Genomic DNA, 12222 nt, shown 5'->3' on the forward strand with positions numbered 1-12222 from the left:
TTGAACCGCCAGCCTTCTGGTTAGCAGTCAAGTGCTTTAGCCACTATGCTACCAGAGCTCCTTATGCTGAGTGAAATAACTCAATCACAGAAGGACAAATATTGTATGAACTCGCTATTATAAAAAGTCAGGAAAGGTTTACACATAGAAGGAAACTTTCTTTCTTGGTTGCTAGGGATGGGAGGGGAGGAGAAGGAAAATTGCTAGATAGGTAAGAGACAAGTATGGGTGTGAGTGAAGGGAAAGGCAATATACCAAAAGCGAGTGACCAGCACGTTAACATTAAAGAAAAGGAAGACACAGAGATGTGCACAAGAGGTACAGACAATGAGGGTAAACATTTTTATGTCCACAATACTGCATTATCAGTATTAACAAACAAATCTATGGGTGGATACATAGGTAGACAGGCAAAATGATCACGTGTGGGTAGGCAAAAGAGAATGTACAAGTTTGGCAGACAATATTTCTACATATGTGCTTGTATGTGCTAAAAGAACGTACATAGACATAATACAGCTAACAGAGGGCAAAGTTGTGATAACATCTTAGCCCCAGCCAAACACCTTGGAGTAAGTGGCTGGGCCCACAGGCTCAGGAACATGGTCAAAGGGGACATCGAGCTCAATTGGCATAACATGCTACACAAAAACATTGTTCTACATCCTACTTGAGTGAGTAGCAACTGGGGTCTCAAAAGCTTGTGAGCAGCCATCTAAGATGCAACAATTGGTCTCTTCTTATCCAGAGCAAAGAAGAATGAAGAAAATTGAAGATGCATGAAAACAATTAGTCCAAGGGACTGGTGGACCATGGGAACCTGGGCCTACATGACCCTGAGACCAGAAGAACTAGATGGTGCCCAGCTACCAGTGTCAACCACTCAGAAAGGGATCAGAATTGGAGATCCTGGATACAGTGGGAGAAAAATGTGGAACAAAACTCAAAATCATAAAAAAGACCAGGCTTACTGGTCTGACAGAGATTGGAGAAGTTCTTCAGGCCTGGAATTGAACTCACTTCTGTGGCTTCCAGACAAACAATACGCAGGCATATTGGGTGAACATTTATACCAGGTACATATACACTCCTTAGAACGATCAACCATGGGAGAACACAAGGGCAGTATTTGCACAGGGAGATAGCACAGAGGGCAGGAATACATAGCAAAGAAGGACACAGGGAAAAGGTAACCACAGGGAGGAAGTGGGGTTTGCAATCAACGTCATAAAACAAAATGTATATGAACTGCTTTATGGAAAAGGAATTTGCTCTGTAAACTTTCACCCAAATCACAATAAAAATTTAAAAAACACCCTATAGAGCACAATTCTATTATGACCAACATGGAGTTGCCATGAGTCAGAATCAACTCAAAGACAACTGGTATATCAGTAGACTTGGATTCAAATACTGCCTCCATTATCTATTAGGTTTCTGACTATAGGCAAGTCATACCATCTCAGTTTCGTTACCCGTAAAATGAGGACAGGAATAATAACAACATCAAAGTCAGTGGGTTCTTTTGTGTGTGTGTGTGTGTGTGATTTGGGTGAAGGTTTACAGAGCAAATTCACTTTCCATACAGCTGTTCACATATACTTTGTCTCATGACATTGACCACAGTTTACCACAATGCAACAGCTCCCCTCCCACATCCTCCCCATAGTTACCTCTTCCCTGTGTCCATCCCTCCACGCACTCCTGCCCCCTGAGCTGTCTTCCTGTGCATAAGCAGCCCTTCCTTCTCTCATGATTGTTCTCTCCAAGGAGTGTATCTTGGAGAGGTAAATGTTTAACTCATATGACTGTCTTTTGTTTGGCTAGAAACCACAGGTGTGGGTTCAATTCCAGATCTTAAGGGCAGCTAGGGGCCATAGTCTCAGTGGTTCCACCAGGCTCTATTGGACCAGCAAACCTGGTGCCCCCCCCCCTTTTTTTCTCCAAATGATTTTGAGTTTTGTTCCAGTCAGTGGGTTCTTATGATAATGCATGTGAAGAACACAGCTTGATGCCTAAGAGAAGCAGCTTTTAACATGATTCAGGATTTTTATTGTCAACACTTACTGAGATTTTATACAACAATGGTCAACAAGCCAGGACTGCCAATTCTAGGTTCTTCAACAAAATTAAGCCATGAGCTCAAACGTTTCTAGTTATTCCATCAAGTTGTTCAATCATTTGAATTTGGGGGGGGGGGGAGAACATCAACACAAAATTTTCCTATTTGAAAAGAAATTCTGTTTGGGCGCCTGGCAGGCATCTCTGTGTAGGCAAAGGGATGTTTATGGGGAGGGCGGTGGCCTTGACCTCAGGGGTGGCTGGCAGAACAAAAATAAAGGGCTGTGTGACATCAACAGGTTACATAGGGCAGTAACAGTATAAATATGGCTGCGCAGGGGGTTTAGGCCTTGAGAGGGTAGTGACTTCTCTTCACAGGACCACTCTTTGGTGCTCCTCAAAGAGATCAAACCTCTCTGAAAAACTTTCTGGAAAACTTCTCTTCAACTGATCCTACATCTCTACATCCTAGAAGAGCTCCTGTTTGCCCAAGCCCCTATAGCATCCCACCCCCTCACCCCACCCCTCCTCCCCACCCCACCCCCACCCAGTCTCTGGGAGACTGACACAAAGAGGGGGTTGAGGTGTGCTACAAATTTTTTTGCACAGCGTCGTCTTTGTTGCCCAGAGCACCGCTGCTCTGCGAACGAGGCCAAGGCAGACCCACACCCGCTGTGCCAGTGCTGCGGCAGGGCCAGAAGGTCGGCACCATGAGCAGTGCATCGCAGTTACCGTATTACACGGCCAAGAATGGCTCTGCCACGGGCATGTTCAATACCGCCATGGGGAATCTTCAGCGACAGCTGTACAACGGAGAGTACTACATGTTCAAGTACGCTCCCATATTTGAGAGCGACTTCATCCAGATTACAAGGAGTGGAGAGTTGACTGACATGCACAACCGTGTCCCAGTGGTGACCGTGGGCATCGCCTGCACCAGCCCTGTCCTCGTCATTCCCGACGTTATGCTGCTGGCCCAGCCACTCACTGGCTGTGCTGAGCATGGTGGCCAGGACCCCAGGGAAAGCGGCTGCAAGGCTGAGAAGACCTTAGAACTCACCCGGCTTCTGCCCTTGAAGTTTGTGAAGATCACCATCTACGACCACGAGAAGCAGCAGCTGCGCCTGAAGTTTATCACAGGCCGTGCTTGTTACCTGCAGCTTTGTCCCCCTTCAGGTGCACGGGAAGACCTCTTCATCTACTGGGAGAAGCTCGTCCATCTCCTGCAACTGCCAGTCGACAGCGACACCGCTCCAGCTGGTGATGTGATCTGCACGCCTGTGCTCAACACTTCAGTGGATGGGAAGGGCTCAGCAGCTGTGTGCATCCAGGAAAAGGAAGGTGAGGAGCAGATCAGTGTTCCTAGTCCGGAGCACTCAGAACTGTCTGAGACCACTAGTCCCGAGTACTCAGAACTGTCTGAGGCCACCTATGCTTTTTTTGCTGGTGGGGAGGGGGGCCAAAATGCCTCCTACAAACCTGCCCGGAAGACAAAACTTACACACTTTGCCACACGAGTGGCAGAGTGGATGGCAATGGCATCAAGCATTGGAAAAGGTGCTATTAATATGGCAGCAACAAAGTCCATGGACTTGAACCAGATAAACACAGTATCAGCCACAAAGCATCCTGGAAGAAGCAAAACGTGCCTCCCTGTTGCAGGCATTTCTAACATGCCCTCCAAGAGCATCAGGGTGGCTGTGGCCGCAGTGTCTGTGCGGTTTTCAGAGGGCAGCAGCATGTCGGACGATTCCAGCAGCCTCTTCCCAGAGACCAGCTCAAGCGAGGCCAATTGGGAAACCGAATTGACAAGTGAAGGTGTTACAGAAACAGATGGCTATCCAGGTGAGGAAATTTTCCTCTCAACCTTGCTAAGTGGAGGCACTGCACTTAAACAGGCTAAAAGCCAGCAAGTTTTCCAGGCCAAAGCTGCAGCCTGGAAGAAAAGGGAGCGAAAAGAAAGTAGGAGTGCCCAGAGTCCTAAGAGAACCAAGAGTCCCCGAAAGACAGGAGGAGAAAAGATGAGAGGAAAATCATCCAGCCAGTCTATAGGCAGCCAAAGAGCCCCTGGAAAGAATAAAGGCCACAGCAGCCTGGGGGGCAGCAGGCCCTCCACTCGTCACAAAGGAGCCACTCCCATCACAAAGGAGTCTAGAGCATCTCACAAGTCAGAGAGGAGCCTATTGAGTTCAGGCTCAACCACCGACCAATGGACTCACCAGGATCAGCACTTCCTGATGAACAGGAAAGCCAGTCTGACCAGAAGAGTGCCTCACCTTGAAAAAGAGTGGAGAAAAGGAAGAGGAGCACCTCCGTGGAGATGGCAGAGGGCAACCGGAGGAGGAAGATCACAGGTACCATCACGTCTTGAGAATGTGGAGACAGTGACTTTTGAAACCCATTAAATAGGAGCTGGGGCTGGACCCTGCAAAAGGGGACATGGGCTCAGGGAAGAATCTCTAGGGAGCCTATTGCAGCTTTTCTTACTGCAGTTTAAATATTAAATAATAATAAAACTATTAAATATACAATTTCAGTGTGGTATGCCTGTATTTGAATTTCCCTGTTCCACGGCCTAGTAGTGACATCACACTGGGTTCTGTGATGTAAACTCTGTTGCTATCTTAGAGCCCACTGTCCAATCAAGGTGACCCCTGCCTCACATCCATTCACACTCACTCTCAGCAGAGCCAGTATGAGTGCTCCATCCTGCGTCAATGCCTTTTGGGCTTTTTAGTTCCTAAGGTTATGGCTGAGAGTCATAAACTGTGGGCTAGGAAGCTCCATTACGATATCCCTCTCCCTTTTATAAACTTTTCTTTCCTTTGAGTGTTCATAGGGAACAAAGTCTGTGTGTCTCTTCTATAAGAACACCATGGTGATTGAGTAGGACCCACCCTGCTGCAGTGTGGTCTTATGTTAACTGATAACATCTTCAAAGACCTATTCCAAACTTGGCCATGTTCACATGTACCAGGGGTTAGGACTTCAACATTTTTGGGAACGTAATTTAATCCATAACTATTGTCCAGACTTAACAATTCTACACTTGGGAATTGGAGAAACTGGAAACAATGCAAATTCCATCAGTGGAAGAATTGGTAATATAGTGGGATATGAATAGAGTGGAATATTATACAACAATGAAAAATGAATAGTAGCTACACACATTAGCATAGAGGAATCTCACAATGTGAAGAAGCAAGTCGCAAAAGAATCCATATGGCATAATTTCACTTATAGTATACATGTTTGGTAAATTGTTGTGGTATTAGTACTGTGTTTTGGTTACCTAGGGTCTGGCTTGATGGCAAATAACAGTACTGCTCTGTTCTGGTTACCTAGTGCTGCTCTGACAAGAATATACCACAAATGGGATGGCCTTAACAAACAGTTGTTTATTCTTACAATTTGGAGGCTTTAAGTCCAAGTTCAAAGTGCCAGGCTCTAGGGGCTGGGTGAAAGCCTCTCAGCCTTGGGGTCTAGCTCTGCCTCCTGCTCCTGGGCCAGTGGAGCTAGAGGCATTTCTTCACTCAGACAGCTGCTGGGTGCTGAGGCTGAGAAGCCTCAAGGTCGACAAGTCAAAAGGCACAGTCCTGATGTTACCAATCCACACGGCAGGCCATTAACTTAAGTCCACTGTAAGTCCCAAGGTCAGCAGAGCATAGCAGGCTACTGAGCAATGACATGGCTACATGCAGGGTCCAAGCGTGCCAAAGGCTAGAGACCTTTCTCAAAGCTTCTCCTTATATACAGGAAGCAGACCACATACCCAAAGGCAGCTGCTCATAGTAGATTCCATCATGGAGTTGATAACCAGTCTCATCATGGGGAATACTACATCCAGTTGCTCAGCCACTCAACCAGGCCTAGCGAAGTTGACACAAAAACATAACCACCACATGCTCTAATAGAAAATACCACAAATGGGTGGTCTTAACAAACAGGAGTTTATTCTCCTACAGTTTAGGAAGGTAGAAGTCCAAGTTCAAAGTGCCAGCTCTAGGGGTTTGGTAAAGGCCCCTCAACTTTGGGCTTCAGCTCTGCCTCTTCTCCCAGCCCACTGAAGTTGGAGGCTCTTCTTAACTCAGGCAGCTACTGGCTGGTGAAGCTGACAAACCCAAGGTCAACAAATAAAATAGCACAATCCCAAGATTGCCAAACAACATGGCAGGTCACTAGTTCAAGTCCAGAGATAGTCCTGAGATTGGCAACCATTATGGCAGGCTGCTGAGTGAAGACTCAGCTACATGCAGGGTCCAAGTATGCCCAAAACTCCAGAAACCCTCCTTGAAGCTTCTTATGTACTGGAAGGAGACCACATCCCTAAAGTAGCTACTCAGCTGCTCTAGTAGATTCCACCATGAAGTTGATTACCAGTCTCATTATGGGGAATAACTACATCCAGCTGCCCAGCCACTCAAAACCAGGCCCAGCCAGGCTGACACACAACTACAACATGCTGCTATAAAAGAAAAGCCACAAGTGGATAGTTTTAATGAACAGAATTTTTCTCACAGTTCTGGAGGCTAGAAGTCTGAATAAAACACTTCTAGGGGAATGTTTGATCTCTCTCCTTCGGCTCTGGAGAGGATCCTTGACTGTCTTCATCTTCTGTTCTGACTCCTTGGTGATCTTCATGTGGCCTGGCATCTATCTCCTCCCATCTCTACTTGCTTGCTTAATCTGCTCTTTTGTACCTTAAAATAGATTGATTTAAGACATACATTACATTCATACTGCCACATTCACACAACAAAGAAAATCCATTCCCAAACTGGATTTTAACCACAGGTACAGGGGTTTGGGTTTACAACACATTTTTTGGAGGACACAATTTAATCCATACTGTAGACAAAAACAAGGTAACAGTAAACAAAAAAAAAATTCAAGACTATGGTTTTCTCTAGGGTGCAAAGACAGGGGATGGGATCAAGGAGGTGAACACAAGGTCTTCAGTGGTGTTACCCACTGCCATGGAGTTGATTCTGACTCATAGCAACCTCCACTGAGTTTCTGAAGCAGTAAATCTTTACAGAAGTAGATTGCCCAGTCTTCATTCCATGGAGTGGCTGGTGGGTTTGAACCACCAACCTTCTGGTTAGCAGTCAGAAGCCTTAGGCAGTGTTCCAAAAACCAAACCAAATGGGTTTTATTGTATTTGTTTTAAATATTAACATCTCTCTAGAATCAGGATGGTGCTACAATCACTGTGGCAGTCGTGATGATCTATTATCACAAACATAATAGTGTAAGTGCAAGAATAATGTAGGACCAAAATCTAAGTCTGAAAGGTCTCTTTCATTATCAAAAATTTTAAATGATGAAACATTCAATTATCACAAGAACGGTTGGTTGGTTGGTTGGTAAAAAGGAAGGAATGACATCCATTTTTCACAGACAAGGACACTGAAGCTCAGAGAACATAACTTGTTCAAATCACACTGTGGGCCCTTGCAGAACAGTGATCCACCAGCCCACTTAATGCAAAGCCCTCTCTAGGGCATGAGGATGAGGCAAAACCAACAATTCTAGGGGAGTTCCCTTCTAATCAAGGAGACAGGGCCACCATAACCTCTTGAGACATCTACATTTTTACCACCATGTTCCAGAACTCTACAGAGATGAGCACCAAATTTACAGGATAGAGAGGGGGCGATGTAGGGGGCTGGGGAGACTCCTGGTAGTGAGCCACTGTTGTTGGTTTTTGAATATCTGAGAGCTCAAAGCTGTTAAAAACAAAAACACAACAACAAAAAAAAAAAGCAAAAAATAGACCCATTGCTGTCAAATTGATTCCAACACATGGTGACCCTAAAGGACAGAGTAAACCTGCCCCATCTTTCTCCCACAGAGCCACTGGTAGATTCAACCCACCAACCTTTTGGTTAGCAGGCAAGCACTTAAACACCATGTCACTCTTAGCTAGCATTATCTAAGAGCTTCAACCTTCAGCTGAATCTGGCTGCCAGGCTCTCTAGGATCCAGAGTGACACAGAAACTATAGCTAAAAACAGACCTCCTCCCTTGTTCTCCACCAATAAACACTCCGGACTGGGCTGCTTCTCTGTATAGCCCAGTCCTCCCGAGCTGCTAATTAAACTTTTCAAAACCAGGCTCAGAATGGTTTCTCCACATCAAATCTTCAGGAACTTTCTTCTTCTGGTGTTCCAAAAATGAACCCTTAAACCCCACATCTGGAGGAAGGATTAGAGTTAGACACAGTATCCTTGTTTCTTGGATCTTCATAGTTAGTCCCTACAGCAACTTTTGAGGAAAATCCTAGGAACTATTGGAGTGAGTCAAATTATTCTGTAGAAAAGAGGGAACATGCCAAAGATAAGATACAAATTGGCCCTGTGAAGAAAACAACCTTAGAATCATTAACCCAGAGCTTCAGAGAAGATGGACTTGGGGTGGCAGGGTTGCTGTCAGAAGACAGAATTAATGGTTTACTCTTGACCAACTTTTCCCTTGACTCAAGGTGGGGAAATTACAAAAAGATTACATCACATTCTTGTGATCTTATGATTTCCACAGAAGCAAGTGTAGGTAAACACCAGTCTAGAAGAAGGAAATGCAATAAAAACATTTATATGGCACTTAACAATTTCTTTAAGTATGTGCTGTATTCTGATTCTCACATCCCTCTATTGTGCAGATCACAGACTAAAGTTCAGAGGATTTAAAGAATTTGTTCAAGGTGGGAGGTGACAGACCAGAATTTACTGGCACCAGAGCCAACAGTCTCCCATGATGCCTTGTACCCTGCACTCTCCCTGAGAAAGGACCTTCACCACATGAAGCAGAAGAGGAACAGTGGCCTCAAGGTACAAGGAATGAGAGAAATGGACAGACTGCAGCCCGTGAGGAGGAGTCTTTTGAGCCCAGATATGGGTGAGGGAGAAACTGCAGGGCAACACATTTCATGAGCACCAACTATGCTGGTACTGAGTCCTGTGTGGAGACACAGAGCCAGTGGGGCAGACAGGACAGGACTGTGAGTAATGATTAAAACTCTGACTGTCAGATACAATGAGAGATGCATGTTCAGAGAGAGATTCTGGGGCAGAGGAAAAGAATAGTGGGTCAGGAAACACTTCACAGAGTAATTGGCAGTTTTAAAGAATGAACAAGACTCTGCCAGGTGAAGAAAGTGTGAGGACAAGGGTAAGGGTGGAGGAGGTGCCAGGGGAGGGGAGGAAGAGAGTATCAGGTCACAGGAAAGAACTTGTGCCAAACAGAAAGGCTTGGAACATCACGGTGTGTGCAGGGAGATTATGAGTATTTCAGAGTTGCTGGTTGGAAGGCAAGGGGAAAGGAGGGACATCAGGCTGGAGAATTAGTCAGCTGGATCTTGGGGGGCCTGGGGTGTTATGGAAATGATTGAGATTTTGAGAGCCACTGAAGGCAATCATCTAATGGGAGTAAGATGTCTCTGGCTCCAGGGTGGAGAGTTGATGGACAAGGAGTTGTCTGGAGACAGGGAAGCCTCCAGTAAGCCTTTGCAATGATCCTAGAGAGAGAGAGAGTGAGCCCTGAACCCAGGCAGTGACATTGGGGGTTCAGAAGGGGGCAGAATCAGGAGATACTGAAGACATGAAACAGACACTTTTCCATCTCACATTTCAGAAGACAAGAAGTTCATGGTTAAGTCCCAGCACCTCTCTAAAAGGATGTGGGGCTAACAAAAGTGTTATCTTCCTCTTATGGTAACTTTTGATCTGTAAGCAAGAAGAAAGGCTCAGGAGAAAGCAGGGAGGAACGTGTTAGGTATGCAACAAGATGTTCCAGAGTACTTTCTAGATTGTTAAGGGGCAAAACAACAGGATATCACAGGAGGGTTGGGGGGCTTCAGCCCTGGGAGATCTCTGAGAGACCATCTTAGAACTCTTTCATTTGTCTGCACAACTCCGCCCTTCTCGGCCCGCTAGAGCCCCTTGTGGCTATGCGCTGTTACTGCAGGTTGACTCTTGAAGGAGGGGAGCACAACTGAGGCTGGGTCACAATCGTCCTTTCCTTTGGTCACACCACAATTAGCCTAATGCCGATTCACTGGCAATCAACACGATCCCTGGGGCGGAGGATGGGGCAGCTAGCTGCCCCTACAGCAGGGAAAATGAGGCTGCAAGGAGCGATGAGGCCAAGACTAGAGAGACAGGGAATGCCCCATGCTGTGAGGAGTGTGTAGAGCTGGCCCTTCCAAGAGCTGAAGGGCCAGGGAAGTCAGAATCTTCCCCTTTGACAGTCCAGAGAACTTGAAATGTATTGTGAGGCGCATTTCTTCCCACACACTCTCGAGGCCACTCTCTGAGCGGAGCTCTCTCACAGGTGTGTGAAGGTATTGATACCTCTCGGCTTTGGCTGCCAAAGACCCTGTTAGGGATTGACTGGTGTCCTCTGAACACATGTATTGGAACCCTGGCTCCCTTATGTATTGATGTGACCCTGTTGGAAATAGGGTTTTTTGTTACGTTAATGAGGTCATACCACTGTAGGATGGGTCCTAAACCAAATCACTTCTGACTTTAAAAAACAGCAGAATACTAAGGCACATTAAGTTGACGTTAATGGTGGTAAAAATTTGGAAAAAGCAAACTGGGTGTACAAGGAAGGATGTAACCAATGTCATTGAATTACCTGTATAGAAATCATTGAACTGGCATATGCTTTGTTGTGTATATTTTCACCTCAGTTAAAAAATGTTACGAAACACAAAAAAAAATAAAAAGAGCAGAACAGACACATATGGGGGAGGGAAGGAGGGGGGGACAAATGCCAAGAAACTCCTGGGCTACCTAAAAAGAAGGACCCTCCCCTAGAGCTCAAGCCCCAATTTAGATTTTTAGTCCCTGAAACTATGAGAAAATAATTTTCTATTCTTTAAAGCTACTCATTTGTGGCATTTGTGTTACTGCAGCACAAGGGAACTAAGGCAAGCCCCATATGGTACCCAGCGTGCCATTCCAACGTTGTCATTTCTAGGAGTGCCATGTCCTGCAAAAGGCTGGAAGGCTACTTTCTAGACAGCCACACACACACACACACACTTCAGTTCACGTTAGCCCAGGGGTGAGACCTGCCAAGAGCAGCTGAGAAGCACCTACCTGGACAGCCAGCCTGCTTCCTAAGCATCAGTTGAAGCTGCCCACGTGGCTGCTGTTTTCTTTTCCCTCTGATGTTGCCACAGCCCCAGGCTCTAGATCAGTAGCTCCAGACCCTGCCATAGCATGTTTTACTCTGGTTTAAGGAGAAAGGAGAAAAAATAAGGATAGATGTAAGTTTCTCATAAAACTAAATTTGTTTTTAAAAGACCTATCCTTTGTTCGAGAGAGCTCTGGTAGCATAGTGCCTAAGGCACTTGACTGCTAACCAGAAGGCTGGTGGTTCAAACCCACCAGCCACTCCTCCGAAGGAAGATGGGGTAATCTACTTCCGTAGTGATACTGCCTCGGAAACTCAAGGAGGGGTCACTATGGGTCGAGTCTGACTTGACGGCACATAATAATGACAACAATCCTTTGTTCTAAGACCATGTCTTTCCTCTTATTTTTATTGTTTTCTTTTGGAATATAACATACATGCAGAATGTGCACAGATCCTAGGTTTACCAAAACCAAACCCAAACCCACTGCCACTGAGTCTATTCGGACCCTAGTGACCCTAGAAGACAGAGTAGAACTGCCGCATAGGGTTTCCAAGGCTGTAAATCTTTATGGAAGTAGACCGCCTCATCTTTCTCCCGCAGAGTGGCTAGTGGGTCCGAACCGCTGACCTTCTCATTAGTAGCCGGATGCCTTAACCACAGCTACATGGCATTTCACAAAATGGGAAACCCCATGTAACAGTGAAGAATCAGACATCACCCCACCCCAGAGGGCCTCCTCACCTTCCCTTCCAGTCACCACACCCAAGAGTAACCACTATCCTGACTTCCAGACCACAGATTAATTTCCCTCCTTTTCAACCTTATGTAATGTGAAGGTTTATCATTTTTCTTTGAAGTTACCCTATGATTTATAATTTTATCTCTGAGTTTAGAACAGTCCATTCTATCTTTCAACTTTCTTGACTTCCTCACCATTTAGAAATTCTGTGACTATACAGTCTTGTCCCTCTTTTTGTTTGTAGTTGTCCTCACTTGCCAATTGATGTCTCTGG

At 45.7% G+C, this 12222-nt stretch overlaps 1 protein-coding gene across 1 annotated transcript; it reads left to right on the forward strand.

The window, feature by feature from the left end:
• The first annotated feature begins 2771 nt into the window (after window positions 1-2771).
• Window positions 2772-4524, forward strand: FAM71A (family with sequence similarity 71 member A). Its single transcript, XM_007953696.1, has 2 exons — window positions 2772-4328; window positions 4471-4524. Exons 1-2 carry the CDS (start codon window positions 2772-2774, stop codon window positions 4522-4524), a joined length of 1611 nt encoding a protein of 536 aa, XP_007951887.1.
• The last annotated feature ends 7698 nt before the right edge of the window (window positions 4525-12222 follow it).

This window comes from Orycteropus afer, unplaced genomic scaffold, assembly GCF_000298275.1.
Source record: "Orycteropus afer afer isolate SDZICR_OR568_19922 unplaced genomic scaffold, OryAfe1.0 scaffold00013, whole genome shotgun sequence".
NCBI lineage: Eukaryota > Metazoa > Chordata > Mammalia > Tubulidentata > Orycteropodidae > Orycteropus > Orycteropus afer.

Bases quoted from the DNA above. Each gene is read 5' to 3' on its own strand.
- FAM71A (XM_007953696.1), top strand. From the start codon at position 2,772: ATGAGCAGTGCATCGCAGTTACCGTATTACACGGCCAAGAATGGCTCT. The intron at 4,329-4,470 runs GTGCCTCACCTT...CCCATTAAATAG, and splicing joins AAGCCAGTCTGACCAGAAGA to GAGCTGGGGCTGGACCCTGC.